The following is a 21129-nucleotide window of genomic DNA, read 5'->3' as shown; positions in this document are numbered from 1 at the left end:
CCGTTAAGACCCCAGCTGAAACATACTTGAGCTGCGGAATAAATTCAGTGGTTTTATCGAGATTACAGATGGAGAGATGGATCTGACCTCCGCTTCCTTCTTTGAATTTTCTGGCTGTATTAAAATCCCCACCCCCACCCGCCCGTATACATCCTGCCACGAGACAGAACCCAGGTAGATGATTTAACGTGACATGCTTTAATTTACCACTGCGCCATGTACTGCGGTTTTTCAGCTTCTCTCTGATAATCAATGCTTCAAAACCAATGTTTTTAAGAACTATCGTATAGGCCATTTGCCTTCAGTTTTTAAATTCTACTTCTTTTTCTTGCACACGTTATTTCCCAGGTCTAATGTTCATGCTTTGAATTGGCTGCAACTTTCTCCTAAACGTGTGTAGTCTTCTCAAGAAAAGCTAGTGTGAAATCCCTGTAATGCCTACGCATCAAGCCTTGTTTGCTGGCTTTACTCAAACACAAGTTGGGAAGTTGATGTATCATGATTATCTTGGCCGTTCCCAATAATTATCCTAGTTATTCCTACTGCCACATTTCAGTGCTCGGAGAACCTGCCTGCCTTTCTTTGCAGGTTGTTCTTTTATTATCTCTCCCCTCCCGTCTGTCTTCTCTCAGTTACCAACCTTGCCCCTTTCTGGGGCAGAACGCATTAGCTACAAACCAGCCATCTACATGCTTTTTTCATCTTGCATTCTGTTGTGGCTGCCTGCAGCTTCTTCTCAGCTAGTGAGCTGCGGGCAGAGGGCAGAAAGCCCTTGACACTCTCAGAAGTCCCACTGCTTATGCTTCCTTGGAGAGGGGCAGGAGGCGGCGCATGCCTCCCCCCACACCCTGGCCTATAGCACTTCCCTCGCTGACACCGTCTCCATCCACCTCCTACTCCAACTTCAGCGGGTGAGGGAAAAGCACAGCTCCGAGAAGCGCAGCGGGGCAGAGCTCAGGCAGCCTGGTTTTCCCGTGCACCCAAGGTGAGAAAGCAGTCTCTGCTGTGTTGTTGCGTTCCATGAGTACAAATCAAGCCTTTACACTTTTTTTACTGGAAGGCCGAAGGCAAGACACCTGTGGAATCCTGTTGTTGTTTCCAAAATCTGTTTTATTACGTTAAGTTCAGGAGATGGGCAGAAGAAGGGGAAATGGCTCCTAGGATGTTCTTCACTGACAATGGTGGTCTGCTGGGAAGTTCACTTTTTTTAGCTTTTCTCAGCTTCCTGGTGAATAAAGTGAGTGAGAGTGAGCAAGTGTGTGTGTGTACTCATACATACACACACAGCCTGGTGTTCAATGAGCAAGTTCAGGGTAGAAGAGACAGGGGCAGCTCCTTTTATACACAGTTATTTCTGTTCAAAATTAGTGCCAACATACCTCTTGAACACGCATTGCACAGATAATCTTAAGCTTTTCAGTTATGTATGACAGAAGAATCTGGCTAAATTATTTCTTTATTTCTAAGAACTAAATTATGAGTAAAGTTTTTAAGAAACAACCCAAACATTTTCAATTTGCTTAGTTGCAGCAGTGTTTTTAAACTAATAACTTAGTGTTTAAAGAACTAATGATGCAGAAGGGAAAGTTAAATTTTAGTTTTTACAACCTACATTGCTTCTGAAAATTCCACCAATTTTATTAGAAGTTGTACTTCCAAGATACTTTAAAGATCTTCATCACCCTTGATCTTACTAAACATTTGCTTTTCTGCCCTCTAGTGCTCGTATCTATTTAAATCTTCTATACAAGTCTGGTTTTGGAAACCTACCATATAAGTGGTCCTACTGAAATTAAATTTATTTACTTATTGTGATACTACAAGTGACACTTTTGTTGTTGCTCATATATGTATCATACTGCTACCTATGCAGTTATCAGAAAGGGAAGAATTTTTAGGTTACTCTTCATTTTATAAAACCAACTTAAGGCAGTTTTCTTTTTCAGTTTTGGACCATATAATGGAGTTTTAAATGCATAAATTGAAGCTTACTTCTAGATGTATTGCTAAAACGTTTTGACTGGTAGCTAAAGCTGTTAGCTATATACCAAACTACAGATTTCCACAGTATTTACAGGCTTTCATCCACACTAAAAGATTTTCTATTTAATGCAATTAACTTCCCCTCTAATGATGTAGTTTGTTATAGTATTGTGCGTGCTTACATTTAAAACAATGGGTTGACATACTACGGCTGTAATTACTCCCATGCTACCAAAAAACAAGTGAATTAAATTTATTTAGTGTTAAATGGATATGGAATGTTATACAGTACATGTAAAGACACTTCAAGATGAGTAAAGCAGAACTAATTGCACAAGAGATTAAAGGTTCACCTCAAAAGTCAGTATTATCAAATCATTACAGCTTCCATCTTCAGAGTGCAAGGTATGTCATGCAAAAAAATAGCTCAAAAAATCCCCAAACAGACAAAACCAACATTGTGGTACCACTTAAAATGCTATCATACCACAATATTTTACAAGACATTAAGTGATCATTCATAGAGAATGAAGCATTTTAGCAATAATGAAGAAGTTTTAAACATACTTAACAGATTTTGCATGAACACCAATTCCAGCATTACTATACCTAAGGAACAGGCAACATGCTGGGAGAAAGTACCTAAAAATCAAAGCCTTTTTTATTCATAGCCAATATTACTTTCCGCAAGAGTTATGCAATCTTATTATTCAGATTCCCCACATAACTGGGTAAGGCTCAATACATTTTTACATAGAGCATAATCACATAACCACCACATCAGCAAGACGATTTCATTATCTTGACCAGTTACTACATTTAAAACCATGGTATGATAACATGCCCTGCAAACAAATTGTCTTCTGGGACAGCGTCCTGCATGTAGAAATATAAAACAACTAAAATATACTCCTAACGACTTTAATCCCAAATGAACTATAACTTGTATTTACATATTTTTGAAATATGTAGGTAAAAACTGCAGATGGAAGAGAAGCAGAATACACAAGAGAGCTACAGCAGGGCTGAGTGAACTGATGGGTGCATTCAGTAACCCCAAGTGAGACTTGAGCAGGGGGCTGTACCATTCGTACTCTTCCTCCACCCAAGGGGTCTTACCAGGGCTACCAAAGGCAGCTGCTGCCGTGGAAGAGCTGCTCATTCCGTTCACGCACTCCTCGCCCAGCCGGCCGAGCACAGGGAGCAGATCCTTGCACCCCGACCAGTTTCGCTCAGCCAAAAGCGCTGCAAAACACACTTCTACACACCTGCTTCAACTACAGCTTGAACATTAACACGGAAGAAACACAGGTGATGACAGGATGGTTTTTAACATTTCCACCTCACAATACTCATATCCTGAGGGCACCAACAGGTTGATTCATTTACCAAAATAAGCATACAAAAAAGGCCAAGTTGTATGCCCTCATATTAGGAATAAACTATTTAACTTCCCGGCTTAAATGTAAGCAAGAGGAACTCAAGAAAGACCTCCTTGAGGTTAATTTTCCAACTACATTCAAAGAAAATAATTTACTGAAACTGTAACTTGCAAGGTCTACTAGCCTTGAAGTGAGGATACAGGTTTAACTATACCTATAGTTAAATAAAAAACTTCAGAAGACATTTTACAGAAATAAAATGCAACTCTAGGAAGTAGGTGGAAAAACACTTCAGTATTCAGCTGGAACACTCTATTTTCATATCCCATCATTCTCAGGAATGTATATTTCATAAATAAAAATACAGAAAAAAATTTGCGTATTCAATCTAAAATCGGATATTTCTAAACTTCTTCAGATAAAATTTGCTTTCTCCCTCACAAATAAGTGATAAACCCTGAAAAAAACCTGACTTTTCAAATTGATCGTGCATGAGAAAACACAGATGAACAAACCAACATCTGGGAAAAAACATTTTGTACAAGGTTGCAGTTCTAAACCACTTATATTACAAAGCAATGTAAATAAATACCAGGCTAGTACAAAAGCTCTTATTTACAGTTTTACAAATGAAAACATTTTCAGTGTAAATGCAGTGTTTTAAAGAACACAATATTAGTAAAGTGAGTTCCTGTATAGAGCATTACAATTTCTGCTAAATTTCAATGCAGTATTGTATAAAACCATTTTTTCAAGTTAATTTTTGCTTATAATTTAGTACAGCCAAACCCCAGTTTATTCCTGGAATGGTATCTGTTAAAGTGCTGAAAAAGAGGACATTTCTGAAATTTTAGAAAAACATACTGTACATTATTAAAGCTTTATCAAGTCAAAAAATGGTATATTTTGTTCACATTTGCTACCACACCACCTGTGGATGAAAGTTTTTCAACAACTCGTTGCAATTATCAGGATGGCAGCCATTGGTATCTTCGCATCAAAAGTCTGATGGTTTCCCACAAGTAATTTGTCTTAAGCTTCAGTGGTGGCTTCAGGTTTCATAATCTGGTAAGTAATCAAGTATTCTGGATAAGCCTGAAAGAGTGACACACACATTCTTTATTATGATTTTCTGGATAAATCCTGAATGTTTGCCAGAGAGGGTAAAAAAAGACAAAGAAAAAACGGCAAAAGGTCAAAGGTAAAATGCCTGGAGCATTCAGGAGACATGGATCCTTTCACCTGCAACCACAACTGGAGTTTGTTTTATGCCAAAAGCAAGTCCTAGCACCTCGAAGGTCAGGGAAAAAACCCGCAACACATTGCATGCTTTTAAAAAAACCACAAGTCTGAAAAACCAAACCAAAAAGCTGTTTACCTGCTCCCCTCTGTAAATGACATATTCTGCCAATGCCAATCCATTTACACTGGGTCGCCCAGTAACCGAGTGATGTCCTGGGGGAGAATGAGCCATTTTCATAGCACTGAACTGCAGGAAAGACTTGCCCAGTGTCACGCGGCAAAACAGCAATTGCCTGTGTTAAAAGGGAAAAAGGAACATGAACACAAAATACTTGTGAAGACAGCCAAAAAGACTATCTTTGTATTTTGAAACGTTTACTTGTGGAGAACAGTGGAACTTTAAAGCCACTTTAGTCACTCTCTGTAGTTCAGAAAATTCAGAGGTTCTGTTATAAAGGGCAAAAGTTACGCTCCCTTTGGAAAAGCTTGTGAGCCTGAGGGAAGGGTTGGTAATAACAACGAAAAATTTTGATCTTAATTACTGGAAACTGTATGCTTAACAATAGACTCAGAGACTGTCACTACCTTTTCACCTTTATTTTGTATTTTGTTTTTTTTAAAAGTTTTCTGATTGTGACCCCCATCACTCATACCGACAACATAATTCACTTGTGTTCTAACACTAGATTTGTATCTAACAAAAAAATCAACATCAAGGCCAAGTGCAAACTCTAGGTCAACACAAAATACCTCATACAAGCATTATTTTTGTAGATCAATGTTAGTACCATTTTGTTTAGCCAAAACTTTTGCTTTTCTAACTCTTCACACAAGACAAATCAAAAAAACCCATCTTACTCAAAACTTTAGAAAGCATGGAAAGACTCTGACATCTTCTATAACTCTAGAAGATTATTCTCTTTATTTGAGAGCACCAGGAAAGAGCAAGCAATGTGAAAAGGGGCAGAGACTGGAAGGAAGGAAGCAGGAAAAACAACCTTATCCCTGTGATACCAATGCAAAACAGTATGCCCGCAAGCACACAAAATAAATCTCCTGGTTGAAACGATGGCCACTACCCCAACTAACTCCATGAAGTAAGAGTGTCAATAAGATATAACAGGTGTTCTGCAGAAAAATGGATTTAAGAACTCAATTAGTGGTAGAGCCTCCACAAATCCACATCTATATTTTAGTGTGTGAAGCAGCAGTGACGTGGGGGTGGACTGTTACAAAGTACATCCTCCTCGAAGAAATACAGCATCTGGGTATCACTGATATTGTCCTTTCTCTGTAAAAGGCTATGGACTAAATGCTCATATTGCTGCATCTTTCACACAAGCATCTAGCAGATCCTCTTCATTTTCTACCTAACTCTCTAATTTTTAAAATAAGTTAAGGGCAAAGGTTTGGTTAAATGCACTGAAGATGGTTAAAGAAGGTTCTTTAACGCTTAAATATCAAAGTTTTCTGAAAGTCTCTATTAGGCCCAGCACATAGAGAGTGCTGAGAAGGTTTGGTTACCAAGCAAACCTTTTCTTCAGAGAGACTCTGATGACTTGATGGTCTATGACACAATACCCAAAGGCAAAATCAGATCTTTTGAATGACTTACCTGTGGCAAACATAACAAGATCTATCTTTGTGAATGGGACATCCAGTGCCACCTCCAATTCCATACACATACTGATTGCTTTTTGAAGAATTTTCAGCAAAATAAATCCCAGCTCCAAACATACCACCTATATAGGCATGTCTCTCATCAAAGCCCTTGTGAATGATTGCATTCACAAACGGGGAGCCTAGAAGAAAGGAAGTACAATTCTGAAAATACAGCATACAGATTTTTTTTATTTGTCACAATTCAATCATCCATTCCCAACATTTTTTTTTGTAGGGTTTCTTGTACACATACAAGGAAATCAATCTCCAGGAATTCTGACATGATTTACACAGACATCTTGCTAGGGGTATTCTCCAAATGACCGTAGCTGCTAAGTGTACATTTTTAATACAGACTTGCAAAAGATAGTATCTGAGACAACTCCTGCTGCAAGAGAATGCTCTATAAATCTGCACTTCTTTGGCAGAACTTCATTCTAACCAAGATTCATTGAACGCATTGCTACACAAATCTTGTGTTCTTCCTAACACTAAGTAGATTGCATTTACAAAGCGTTAAATGTCAATCAATATTTATTTACTTGCAGTTGTCATAAAATTTAGCCTTAAAGAATAATCTGTTCAAAATGGTTGGATTCTGCATCTCAAGACACCTGACACCTATTAATTTTCACAAAAAGTGCAGGGTTTCTTAGTAAGGATTTTTAAAACAGTATATATAAATATGAAAGCACCTTTAGAGAAAAGATGTTCAAAGAGCACATGGCATTTCAGAGTTACGTTAGGAATTATAGTGAAAACAATCCAAAGCTAAAGATGATAAAACCATATATGAAGCAGAAGAACATTCCAGATGAGAATGAGAAAAATCTGACAACTGCTTGTCATCTTCCGCAAGTGGCATATGTGGTTAAAGATATATGCTAATGTTTAAAAAAATTTATATAAACTAAAGACTTCAAAAAAATAAAACAGAACACTCATAAAGCATTGAATTGCTTTGTTCCAGGGATAATTTTGTTATTATCTAACTAACCTAAAAGACTTTCCTTTAAAGACAGGTCATTCAATTAAGAGGCCATTTCCTCTCACAGGGGTACAGACCACAGTCAAAAGACAAGATTTAGACATCTACAAGTTTGGGCAAGCAGTTCATTATTGTGTTATTGCTGCTTCCAACAGTAATGGATTATGTTGGGAACTATGTAGCTTTCATTGTTAAGGTTGTATCGTGAACTTGCTTAATTTGCTCGTCAGGATAAACTACGTATTTGTGCACAGGAGAGCTTTCAATTGGTGTTAATTTGCTAATTATAAGCTATCTTTTCTGGAATAATGACCAAGAACTAAGTTACCAAATTAGAAAAAAAAAAGAAAACAAAAAAAATCTCACCCTAAACCCCAAAACAACCCATAGCAGAATAAAGTTTGACCCTCAGTAATTTTGGTCATACAGCCAGTAAAACAGAATTAGTAACTTAACCATGGAGGAGGCACACCCCTTAATCTCCATTCATAATTGCTAAAATGTTTTCTCTTAGAACTTTGAAGTCTCCTTTAGGGAGAAACAAGGAGATGCAAATTTCAGAAGAAAGATGCAGTGTGTTATATGTCCTCACTGTGACACATATAAACATTTGTTGAATAAAACTCATGCGAAACCTAGAGCCCATTTCCATTAAGAAAATTTACTTCGTTTGAGCTAGTCGAATGAAGTGTTGATGGTGAAATGAGTTCATAAGGTACATTTCAATATCTCACCATGAAACAGCATCCTTTCATTAGCGTGGTTATGATTCTCTTCAGAAACTTCTTTCCTCCTGTGAGTATATCTTTCCCATAGTTTTTTGTTGCACACTTTCTGAATCTGAAAGTCAAAAAATGTAAGTTCTGCTCTGAAATGGAAAACTTCTATTTGCTTTACTTGACAGATGTTTAACCTATAGTGGCTATACCACAGAGTACACTTACACTGCCACTTAAACAAGAATACTTTCCTTAGGACTCAATGAAACACAAATTCTCTAACTTATCCTGCAGAAGCTGATTGTTATAGTGTAATTAAGTTAATCGTAATTATATGCTTCATTAAGACTCAATTAATTTTAAACATCTGCTGAGCAATGCAATACCTCCTAGTTTAAATTTAGCAGGCTTAGTCACAATTCTACTTGAGTATCACTCCAAATATAGTGTGATGCCAAACCACTAGTAAAAAGATCACCTAGTAAATGAAGAAGTGTCTTCCATGATGACTTCTAGAACACTTTTAAAAGAAAGTAACTTATGTAGTCTCTGCAAAGGTATGCTGGACATTGGTGAAGCCTTATGTGTGTAGATAACAGCATATCAATTCTACTGTGAAAACTGTAACATCAGTTCAGAATAAAACTTAGTTTTATTTCAAGTACTTACTTGAAAATCAAGGTCTCTACCATTTTAATGAAAATGACCGTTTCTTCAGGGGGAAAAAAAAAATGAACAGAAACCAAAATTCCACTAAATTATTTAAAGCAAGGTTGTCTACTGCCTAATGTTTTAAGCTTCTTTGGCGTTAAATCCAGACAAAATAAGTACCCTTACTTACAGGCTTCAAGAGTTTTGCCTTCACTTGCTGTTTTTCCCTGCCGTTCCCTCAACGGAAACCCTTCTTTTGTTTCCTAGAAAACCTTCTGTCTTTTTCTTCATATGTTTTGCAGTTTTCTGTGAGGTCCTTCTATGTCAATGTCTCATAAAATTTCTTAATGACTCTTAACCCATAAGCAGTGTTTCCCTATAATCTTACTCTCTGAATTTCCCTGGAAGATGATCTTTATCCTGTGCGTGTCTCAGAATGGCGTGTCTTATCACACTATGGAACTCAACAAACAAACATAGAACATCTTATGGACATTTTCTTTTCAGCCAAAACTCTTGTAAGGTGTAACCACTGACCACACAAATGCAGCAGCTACCTTTAAGATGTTGTATCTATTGAATACTCCGCCAGCATGTCCTCCATCTCTATGCTCTCGGACAGTACTCTGCATCTGCAGATTGAGAATTTTAAGGAGGATCAGTTTGTTTCAGACCACATTCAAAACAGATATCCTTCACACAAACAAATAATCAAAAGAACTAATTCTGTCTAAAAAAAAAAACCAAAACAATGCAAGAATTTTTTAGGTAATAATTATATGCCACATTTTGTGGATGCACATGAACACGTTTAATGATTTTTTTTTAAAAAACAACCTAATCTATTTAGAATATTATTTCTTCAGAATTTTATTCTGTGTGGTTATGACACTTTGGAAGGAAGTGACTTAAAGCTGTGTATAACAGACAGGACATTGGCAGTATAGAATTTATATGTTATATCAAAGGGGTTTTCTATAGTAGAGGTTTTAAAAATACTACAAGCAGTAATAACATGGGTAAGAAAAAAAGTTATGGACATTATGAGCACAGATTATAAGCGGTGCAGTCAAAGTTGGAAACCTGAACTACCCTTATGCAAGTTTTTCTTAGGCTTAGAGATGTTTATTGCACTGTTAAATTGTCTAGCAATACTACTTTATCTACTTCTTTAGTAGAAATAACAATACTGAGATACTACAAGGAAAGGCATACCTCTTCTTCTACTGATTGAAATTCCTTATCTTCAGTGGAAAGATCTATGAGAATAGTTCCGCTACCAGAAGTATTTAGAGTCAGATACGGGTTAAGTCCTGTGAATGTAACAAAAGACAACAGTTTCAGAAATTGCTTTAAGACTGCTGATTTGGAATGATAACCAGTAACATTCTTCTTTTTAAAGGGACTATTTTCTCAAAACTCAATTTACAAAATGAAGAGATTGGCTGCTAAGGAAGGCAGAGATTACCAATGACTATAATTGCCTTCCATCAGCCTCATACATTTTTGTGGATGTCATAGTGCAATCCCTCCAATCATTTTGTTAGTTTCAAACAAATTTTTTCAGCATCTCGGTTTAGAGCCTCTACCTATATGTTACCATGCACACACTATAAACGCAATGAGAAGTACAGCAGCTGGGTCTGGATGCAGATCAACAGCAATCATTTCCATTGATCTGTGGTTACTGATCAATCACTCTCTCAACAAGAATAAACCTTTCAGACACACGAACCCATTTGTGTTTAGCTCAGTATGTTAATGTACATGGCAGGGAAACTATATGTAAGCAGTTGCTTACTTAAGGGTTCATTCAACTCTAGGCAGTGAAACAGTGAGCAACCCGTCCCTGTACAGAGTCCATGACTACTGATGGCGATGGCATCATGAACAAGAGAATTGACTTGAAGTGCTAATTCAGTAGGATTAATCTTCCCACGGATCATGCAGAAAGAGCAGACAGAAGAACTAAGATTGTGCACCTAAAAGGCCTCAGCCCAATATCATAACAAATATGCCCCCCAAAAATTTGGAATTTTATGCAGAATCCATTGTCAATTTACATACAGACAGACTTCAATCACAACTGGCAAGTAATGGTAATGTAGTTACCGGACATAAGAATACAAAGACAGGGTACATCAGGTGTCTCTTTGCCCATGGCCTTCCCAGACAACTAGCAGAGTTAGATACTGGGTCCTAACCAGAGCATTTGGGGTCTAACCAGATACAGGGTCTGTCATAATCTCTCTAGAAAGGAATAATGTGTGGAAAAGGGAAATTACAGATTCATCCACAGTCAGGAGCCTCACATTAGCAGTGTGCAACTGGAATAGTGTATAGAAAATTGACAAAACAACTGAACGACAACAATCGTTCATGCCCCAAAAGCACAGCCTAGAAAAAAAAAATATTGAGTTGCTGGAATATTCTGTTTAAGTACTTAGGCCTGTGGTTAATGTTACAAATGAAAGTGTCAGGCCTTTTATGGCAAGACAGCAAGAGTCTAGAAAGAATGGGGGTGGGAGTGGCGAAGGAACGTTTGACATTTTGTCTATATACAGACACTAAAATATGTACAGATATACATATGCTCAAAAATATATCAGTCCTACTTGGAAGGCAAAACCAGTATATGATTACTGGTTGTGTAAACTTTGAACTCAAACAGGACATGAGGCTGAAATGACACCTTAAAAGTAACTTCTATCCAAAATACTCAATGAATCTGACAAAAACTATCTGACAATTACAAGAAAATTACGAAGATTTGCTTAAATACTTCATTACTAGAAGAAGGATTATCTTAAGGGTTGGTTAATACTGTTTTAAGGAGCAAAACAAATTTAGAGCTTGGGATAGTGACTCTCATTACTATGGAGTGCAGATTTTAAAATGAAAATTCACAGATGGTGTCTCAAGAGGGAAAAAAATCCTACCAATTCTAACTCGTTTCTTCAATTTCTATGAAACACAGCAAAACAATAGCAAGTGATGTTTCAGTGAGACAAGGAGGAAACAAAGGTTTGGGTTCTTTTTTGTCTCTTACGCAGCCATATTTAAACGAAGCACATTATTCCCAGGATTGGGCTATCAACAGTGCTGCACAAATAACGAGGTTTTAGCATAAACATCAATACAAACTGAAGCTGTTAAACAAAGCAATTATGTTAATTTTGGTTCACTGGAAGCACACCAACTGTATTTTTAAAGAAAAGTATATATAAGAATTTCAGCTGGCTTTCTGAGAGAGCAAACACAGTATTCTTTTGCAGAACCCAATGGAACAGTATGTAACAGGCCCTAACCCAACAACAGAGAAGGTGCTCTGCTCTCCAGAGTGCTCCAATGAAGATAAATACACCCTACCTCAAAAAGCTTACAATCATTTTGCACTAGATCTTAGTACCTAAGTAAACACAAAATAGTGATCACAAAGAAAAAAAAATAAAGAACTGAAAGGCAAGATTCACAGCACAAATAAGTGCTTATGTTTCAAGTCGGAAGACATTCTTATCATTTGAAGTGCCGTTTTCTAGGACAAGTTTTATTATCAATTCTTTTTAATGAGATACAACCCAGAATAATCCAAAGCATTTATAAAAATGGATTCTACATAGGCAGTGTTACATAATAATTTGAAACCAGTATATACCTTGCTGTCCAGAAATGAGTCTTTCAACTCCTTTAATGATTTTATGCCTATGGCCATAAGCATTAATTCCAATTTCTTTCAATTCTTTGTGTCCCATTTCAACCAATACATCCAGTGTTATCTGTAATGAAAGCAACACCATTATTTTGCAGAAGAGCATACACGGACTAGAACAGCTGCCAATGACAGTGAAAATATACCTCACAATAGTTAAATAGCAAGTGTGCAAAGAACATGGAGACTGTAGTGTATTATTCTTGTACTTTACTTTTACTCAACTGTTTTATCCAAACTCTCTCTTCAGATAAATATGCTACAAACTACAATTGTGTAACTTTTATTGCTTTCAAGGATCATGTTTCTGATTGAGAATTTTCCAGATGTATTCAAGTCAACAGAAACAAAACCCCAGAAATTACTAATCAACACTGACTACTTATTTCCTCCACCATTTATACTACTGAAAGGAAACATGCCTACACTCTCAAACTGATATAGACATTATTGCCCCCAGCTTTTAATAAAAAAAATCCAGTGACACTCCTTTCTTTCATTCCACTCCTTTTGACATTCACTCATTTTAAATCTGTCTCATTACGTTATTCTAAACAGTCAGTATTTATTCCCTTGCCTTCTAGGGGAGTATCTGGAAATAAATATAGATACTCACCTGTTCTCTCTCAAATATGTCAATCAGATGTTCAAGGCCAAGGTTCCGCACAAACTGATTTATGCTAAAATCTACACCTGAAACTGGGTAAGAACAAAAACTCAAAATGAACATTCATACATGTATTGTAAATTAAAGTACACACATCCCACACTGTCTGCGGCAATAACGAGACAGAAATTCCTGGTCTTCTGAAGATGGGGAATAAATACCTGTTTCACTAACCAGTGGCAACTATTACTTAATCTACCCTAGTACCGTAATACTACCCCTCCCAAGAGCAGTGTTGGTGCTTCCACAAGCTAAGCAACTAACTAGCTACCACAAATGCAGGTTCAAACAGAAAATATTTTAATAACCAAAACGCTACAGAAGTAACCTTTTCAAGGTATCTTATCTAAGGATAGATAGATAGATAACGTTTGTAATAAAGTACCGCCTGGTATGGAGCCAAGTTTCATTTGACTTCTTTTTTTTAAAAACACAATTCACCATTTTGGTTCCATACAGCAAAAAAGGAATATTTTAAAGATTCTGTAAGGCTAAAGTACTAAAATCTTACACTACAAGACTTTCAGACTTCTGTTCCTCGTTAACAATATCATAAGGAACCGGGATACTGCATATGTCACAGTAGCTGTGTGCATGTGTGGGAAATGCTACACTTGTGTATTCTTTTTACCATATGGTAGAAAATGTTATTCATTCCTAACCAAGAAAGTCTCACCTTCTTTTTTCTCGAGAACAGTGGCTCCCTCTGCACTGTTGGTACCAACAACAGAAGGAAGTTCAGAAAAACTACCCGACAAGTTGTCAAGACTACTTGCAGCAGACAGACTGGATGGACTGGATGGAACAGAAGACAGGGAATCGCTTGTAGAACCTGTAGCCTGAGACACACTTATAACCTGAGGTTTGTAGCAAGTCGGTAAGGCAGAAGGAGGCATTGCTGCTGTCAATAACGCGCTGACATCATCTGCCTAAATAGCAGAAAACGATTTATTAAAACAGACAAACACTTTTACACAACTTTTTTTTCCACTACCATGCATTATCATTATTCCAGAATTCTTACGTATACTGCAAAATAAATAAATTCGTATTGGAAAAATATGCATTTTACAACACAGTTTACAAATGGCTTTTTGTGCCAACAGCATACATGAAACCATAAATAATTTATGAATAAAAACTGCAATAAGATAAAAAAGTGAAGACTCTAAAGTTTCTAAAAAACTTTACAGACAGTTAAACAGAATTAATTTTCTAGGAAAAATGAACAAAAGCTTCTAGTGGCAATCAGAATTTATGAAACAAAGCAGTTACTCTGAGTGTAGCTTTGAACTGTATTGTAGTACTTAAAAAAAACAACCAAACACCCAAAAACTTAACAGCCAGAGAGTTTCCTAAATTTATGTTGCTACAAAGTTTGCTTACATTTTATCGCCACAACTTTTGTATTAGTCAAACTGTAAGTACCAAATTAAAAGCACCAAATTATAAGCATGAATTCCTTTTGTTGGTGGCTTCCCCACTTTATCCTGAAATAAGAAGTCTTGAGCGAGAAAATAAAGAAGGTTTATAACAGCTCTACTGACTTTCCTTACCAGACACGTGTAAACACCAGAGAAACCACAGTATTCTGAATTTTGCAGAAGCTCCTGTATTACCTTTTTTTTTTTTTAAAGGATAGTTTCTAAATGAGCTGCCACAAATGGTAGGTAAGTACAGATTTCCCAAGAAGAGCCTCATCACTTACAGTGACCAGGTCCAATGGTGTTTGTCCTTCCTGGTTTTTCAGAGTAGGATCAGCCCCATGTGCCAGCAGCAAGGCACAAAGCTGTGTCCTTCCTTTCTGGGCTGCTTCATGCAGAGGTGTGAAAGCCCATTTGTCCGTAGCATTCACGCATGCATTATATTTTATAAGTAAAGCTGCTACATCAACATGCTGCAAAAATAAAAACACGTGTTAAATTCCAAGGTACCACAGTGTATCAAACTAACTCATAACTAACACTTCTCTGTAAACCTCATTCTGAATTTTCTTAGAATATGTTTATGTTTTAATTAAGATTAAAAAAGATTATTAAAACAAGGTGTTTTCTTCCTCACCTATTACATAACAGTAAAATGTTACTATTTTTCCTCTTGTGAAAAAAGGATAGACTACAACAGAATCCCAAATCCAGGGGACTCTGAAGGAAAAAAAGTCTGAATTTGAACTTCCAGTTTGGAAAGTACTCCAACTGTTTTAAAAACTTGATCCAAGCACAAAGATCCAGGAAGTCCACAGAAAACAATTACTGTCTCAATACCAGCCAAATAAGTGAAAATGAAATTGTGCTGATAAAATTTGACTGGCACAGATAAGGAAATGCATTTTACGGAACACCGTTCAGGCTGTTGGCTTTCTAAGTGTTCATGTTCAGAAAACTCAATTCTGTAAACTCCAACCATGACTTTACAAATTCAAGAGAGCCTTCACCTATACAATGAGCTGACTATGACTGAATTATTTTTTTTGTATTTTAGAAATAAGATCACAGTACAACTTAATGGCAAAAGCTTTCTAGAGAGTACTGGCTCACAATGCTGTCAATGAAATAAATCTTTTTTTTTTTTTTGATAAATAAAGCCTCGGAAAGTTTGAGATATTTACCCCATAAGATGCTGCATTATGCAGAGGAATCAAACCTCCTTTATCCTGTGCATTCACATCTGCTCCATGCTGTAACAGGTATTCTGCAACCTCCAGATTGTTGTAACCAGCTGGAAGGTTGCAAAAGGATATAATAAATAGAACATATTAAAAAAAAAAAAATCCTCAACAGACTGCAGAAAAGTAATAATTCACTTAAATTACTTGAAAGTTAAGATGTCGATCCCAGTGAAGACAGCGTATTACCTATTACAAGAGTATTTGGTTTTAAAACCTCTGTCACTAAGCAATAAAAGATCCTCTTTGGCCAGAGAGAACAGGAAATCAAAGTCATTAAACAGTTTAGAAGAGAAATATAAGATTAATATGCATAAAATGCTTTTATTTTTTTAAAAGAGAAATTAGGGAATCCTCTATCTTAAGGCTACACTTTAAACTTGCTTAAACATAGACAGTTCAACCACAGTAACTAATAACTCTGATCAAACCAAGCAATTAAAACACTGACCTGCTAAATGTAGCGGTGTTGAATGCCGTCCTTGTGTATCCCGACAGTTGACATTGTCAGGTGAACACAGCTTTTTTACTCGAGCCAAACAACCTTTCTTCGCAGCATCTAGTAGAGCTGCATCTCCTCTAAGTAAGTCTTGAATATCAGTATCACCGTCTTTAACAAGGTCTAGAGGAGTATTTCCATCTCTGTTTTTCTTTGTAGGGTCAGCTCCATGCTGTGTACATCAAAAAGAGGTGGTAAGAATGTAAGTAGAATAAATGCATTGCGCCTTAGGCACCTTATGCCTTATCGAGCAAATATTCTGCACATATTTGAATCCTTCAGAGAGAGCCTTCCATTTACTGCGTAAGAAAGGACAACATAATTGCTAGTATTATCCCTTTTACTGAAAACATTGTTAACTACAGTCATTTAGAAACCACAAAACACAAATCAAATTCTCAAAGAACTTACATTTCAGACTGAACAAGAAAGGAAAGGAAAGGAAAAGTAACCTCTCTCCAGCACATGTAATACCTGTAACAGGAGTTTGCAAATCTCGTATTTTCCTTTTGCTGCAGCTTCATGCAAGGGAGTGAATTTCCATAAGTCAGCTACGTTGACAACTGCACCATGTTTAACCAACAGTTCTGCAACTTCATAGTGACCATATGAGCAAGCATTATGTAAAGGGACGAGTCCTCTGCAAACAACCAAAAAAAGAGAAAAGTTCTGTTTAAAAATTGGGTCTTTTTTCACAAAGTGATATGAACTTACAACACAACGCACCTTCAACAATCAAACCACAACAAAAACTGTTGTTTTTTTAAAGATTTTCACAATAGTCTAATATAGTAGGAATACCTACTGCCCAAGTGGTAAAAATGCAATCAGCAGTGGCACTGAAGAGAAGCAAAAACACAGGGCCAGAGAAACTCTTGACAGTCTAGTCTCTAGTACTGCAAAATACTTTTGTGGATATTCTGAACATCTTCATTCTAACAGAACCTTCCATGAAAATAAAAGAATTGAATGTCTGAAGAAAGACAGGATGTTTACCAGCTAGCAATATTCCAGTGGTGACAGATATCAGCAATTACAATTACCAAGAAAATACACATTTAAGTATTTACCCCTTATCTTTTGCATGCACATCAGCTCCATGTTGAAGAAGATATTCAACAACGGATACCCTATTATATCCAGCTGCAAAATGAAGTGGTGTAGACTGACGACCTTCAATATCTCTGCAGTTCACACTTTGAATTGTACATAGTTTCTGTGAAAAGCCCAAAACAAAACATACATCATTATACACAGTGTTGGCACACTTTTAATTTAGTCATAAAATGTTGTTACAGACATCTAATTTTGAAAAATTGTTTTCATTAAAAAGAACGGGGTTTTTTATTAATTTATTTTTACATAAAACCTTTGCTTTTCACAGATTGTGTCCCAAGAAAACAAATAATTAAATACTCCCTCCTCCCAAATCCACACCTGTGACTTCGTATTTACGCTTTTTATATAAAACAAACTTCTGGAGGTGGTGAACATGACATTTTGTCATCTGTAATATTTGTGCAAAAGCCTTGGGACAGGGATCACAACTCTAAAGCAGTCAGTAAAGGGCTATTTGATTGCTTGTTTTGAGAAATTATAGTTTGGTATATGATTCCCTCATTTTTAGGATGGATTTAAGCTTACTTTTACAGTATCCACATCTCCAGCCTTTGCAGCCTCCAGCAATTGTCGATCTGCATCGGAATTACCTAACGGGATACCTTCTGCAAAATAAATGAGGTTGCATGACAGGTTAAGTGTATGTAGTTAAAGGACTATGTTAAGACAGTCAATCATTTGAGTATTTCAGGGATTCCCCTTAAAAAAAGTTAACCAATTATAGACAAGTTTTGGCTTTTCTTACTATCTACAACTGTAGCTATTAGCTCTAACAGTGTTTGCAAAGTTGCCGTTAGCAACACGCTTCCTATCCATTTTGAAGTACTGTGGAACCAACTAAAGATTCTTATTTCAGTATGTACCCTGTTGCCTCTGTTCACAATTGCAAAGTACAAACCAGACATTTTTTGCTTTTGAAACTCATTTTCTACAAGATCCCCAACTCCCGACGTCAGGATTTTTCCAAAACTATTCCAGGTGGTTACATCATTACATATTCTGAGCATCTCTGACAATCTGTATAGCTGAATACCAGAACGCAAATGATATTGCTAACTACACCTAGAGCAGGCACCCTCCCTGTGCATGTGGTTATGGAATAAGAACTGCACAACTTAGTACTGTCTTTTGTAGAAAGTACTTTTTTGGGAATTGTGTTCACTATTATTTCTTGACAGCACTTGAAATGTCAAGTAAAATGAAGCACCACATAACTTCAGAAGTGGATCTTGAATACATCAATTGTACCTTGCAGTAGCTGTTGCACACTTTCAGTCCCCATTTGTAAGGCTGTAAAGCCCTGCAGAGACACAATGGAAGGATCGCATCCAGAGCTCAACAGCAACCTGCACGTCTGAAGATGACCGCAATGTGCTGCTCTATGAAGAGAGGTCTGGCCAAGATTATCTAATGCATTAACCTAAAACACAGACAAGAAATACCACCATCAAAACTTAATATTAAAGCTGTTTTCATTGCTGACTGGGAAAGCATCACAAGTAGTCTTCTTAGTTTAATTAAAATAACATATTCAGCATATTTGTAAAGGTCATAACATTTCAAATAGTAAAATTTAAACAAAAGTAGTTCATAAAGTTCTAACTACTTTACTGAGGAAGAACAGGACCCTTTTAGAGGCATGTGATTAATCCAGCATCAACAAACAGTTACAGCAATTCTACCACATACAGAAATAGGCCCTTATTTTGCTTGTGGCAGCACAAATCCTCAGTGCCAGCATGCAGAACAGCTTTTACCTGCATTGGTTTATCGTAATTTTTTGAGAGTGAGGACTTCCTATGTGTTTCAGTCAAGATGTATTTAACAATTTAAAGCTCTGCACCCAAAAGTTACTTGTATTCCCTACTGTTCCTCTGGTTTTGATCATTGCTTTGGAAAACTCATGGCAGTCAGGCTGTAATCAAATTTCCATGAGAGAGAGATTCAACTCCTAGTTCTGCAGGAATCAAGCATTACAGAGAGTATCTCCTTCCCACTTTCTCTTTTTGTGGAAGTTTCAACTGAACACTGTGTTATGATTTCACATTTTGCCTTCACTGTAATTTTTACTGCACACGTCCAAAGTCTACCTGTTACACAGTTCAGTCTAGCTTCTTGTTGTTCGTATATATCCCTTACTTTTTTTTCCTTAAATATTTCATTACCACTGCTGGACAATGAACTGAATAAGATACTCCACAAGCTTTCAGTTATCAGTGAGAACTACATCTGCATTTCTTATAAAAGAGGACCAAAACAACAATGACGCCTCAATGTATGGGGCTGTACTGATGGCCTATGTCTTAAGCGTATGAAATCTACAACCTTCCAAAATGAACTATGTCAGAAAAACCTGTCTACTCGGCTGTCCATTCTCATGGTATGAAAACCTACATAGTAGGCAAACCTCAACAACAACAAAAAAGTATGAATAGTAACTCATACCTTAGCTTCATGTTTCACAACTACTTCAACAACATCATTATGAGCCTTTTCTGAGGCCACATGCAGAGGAGTCAAGAAGCTTTTTAAAAAAAAAAAAAAAGAAAGAGTAATTATAGAATTTATTTTGCAAAGTCTTCTAAACGCACACTTAGGAGTATTCATTTGTAACCACTCACTCTTTTGTTTTTTCATTGATGTTGGCTCCTTTCCTCAGCAGCAATTCACATACTTGTTTTCTCTTAGGATATGGAGATGCAGCAGCACAGTGCTGAGAACATTAAAAATGGTAGCATTAACAACTAGCTAGCAGTATACAGGTTTTAATGCTTGCTGATTAGCTGGCAGTTAAGAGCTGGTTGTATGCAGTCAACAGAAAAAAAACCCAAAACATGCAGAAGCTTATTGATTTGGGAGATTCCACATGGGCTTTTGGATTTACTCTTGTATTTTCCAGAGCTGCCTCTCCAATAATTGCTGGAAACCTTCAAGCTTTAGAAACAAATCTAACATTTGTAAGCTTACTGTTGCTTAAAACTAGAGCATTCTACAGAAAAACAGTCATTTAGACAACCTAAAATAAACAGGTGATTTAGATTAGTCTTAACATTAACCTTAAGAACAAAATATTAATCAACAGTATTTAACTAGACACTTGATATTCCAGGTTTGTCTGAATTACACTGTTTGACACTAAAATTTTTAGTTCTAAACTATTACCTAGTATGTTTAGGTCAGCCACAATATATGCAAAATAATGAATAAATCCTGAGATATTACCAATGCTGTCTCATGTGTTTGAGGATGCTTGAAGTTCACCGTCTCCAAAGAAAGATGTTTCTTTATACGAGCCACATCTGATTCTCTTGCAGCCTGTAGCAGTGAGTGACCTTTGAATTCATCTTTAAAAAGAAATAAATACATACCAGAAGGTTACACTCCTTAACTCAAGAAGGACCAAGAGGATTGTTTCTTTCAGTTAGATAAAAATACTCATTTTAATCAGCACACCACGGTGCAGACATTTCCAACTCAAACTTACATTTTTACATCACTTGACAGAACTTGTTAGCCAAGTCAAAATGCTACAGGAATGCGCTTTGCTTCTAAACCAAAGCCAGAGACATCCCAACTGGCTGAACAAGATTTATTTCACTCACCACTGTTCTAGCCCCACTCTTTGCATATGTACCAATTCAAGCATATATAAATCGCTACTTCTGACCTGTCTTTCAAAAACCATTTCTAGATGCTAACACAACGCCCAATGTAGTATTTACTGGTAATTTTTGTACATATCCCAGAAAGTTACTGTTTGACCACGGAAGGACAGAATTTGAAGGATTCTTTTCAACTCCTTGAGTTTGCGGGACAACAATCAACGCCTTTACGCCAACAATT

The 21129-nt window shown here is 36.7% G+C and overlaps 1 protein-coding gene across 1 annotated transcript in view; it reads right to left on the bottom strand.

Annotated features, from left to right (window-relative positions):
• Positions 1–1089: 1089 nt before the first annotated feature.
• The window catches only part of TNKS2 (tankyrase 2), a 33406-nt gene continuing 13366 nt past the window's right edge, over positions 1090–21129 (bottom strand). Inside the window, exons 9-27 of the mRNA XM_054204924.1 lie at positions 20509–20630; positions 19908–19999; positions 19732–19810; positions 18535–18706; positions 17812–17891; positions 17238–17383; positions 16642–16807; positions 16120–16339; positions 15612–15721; positions 14712–14900; positions 13680–13932; positions 12953–13035; positions 12283–12403; positions 9843–9940; positions 9185–9259; positions 7992–8097; positions 6223–6409; positions 4744–4900; positions 1090–4460 (exon numbers count right to left, since the gene is read on the bottom strand). Of these exons, the coding sequence (XP_054060899.1) occupies positions 4398–4460; positions 4744–4900; positions 6223–6409; positions 7992–8097; positions 9185–9259; positions 9843–9940; positions 12283–12403; positions 12953–13035; positions 13680–13932; positions 14712–14900; positions 15612–15721; positions 16120–16339; positions 16642–16807; positions 17238–17383; positions 17812–17891; positions 18535–18706; positions 19732–19810; positions 19908–19999; positions 20509–20630 (2519 nt within the window). The 3' untranslated portion in view covers positions 1090–4397. The remainder of the gene's footprint in view (positions 4461–4743; positions 4901–6222; positions 6410–7991; positions 8098–9184; positions 9260–9842; positions 9941–12282; positions 12404–12952; positions 13036–13679; positions 13933–14711; positions 14901–15611; positions 15722–16119; positions 16340–16641; positions 16808–17237; positions 17384–17811; positions 17892–18534; positions 18707–19731; positions 19811–19907; positions 20000–20508; positions 20631–21129) is intronic.

Source organism: Rissa tridactyla, chromosome 6 (genome assembly GCF_028500815.1).
Source record: "Rissa tridactyla isolate bRisTri1 chromosome 6, bRisTri1.patW.cur.20221130, whole genome shotgun sequence".
NCBI lineage: Eukaryota > Metazoa > Chordata > Aves > Charadriiformes > Laridae > Rissa > Rissa tridactyla.
The sequence above is the reverse complement of the archived record's forward strand: the minus strand, read 5'-3'. Positions and strand labels throughout refer to the sequence as shown.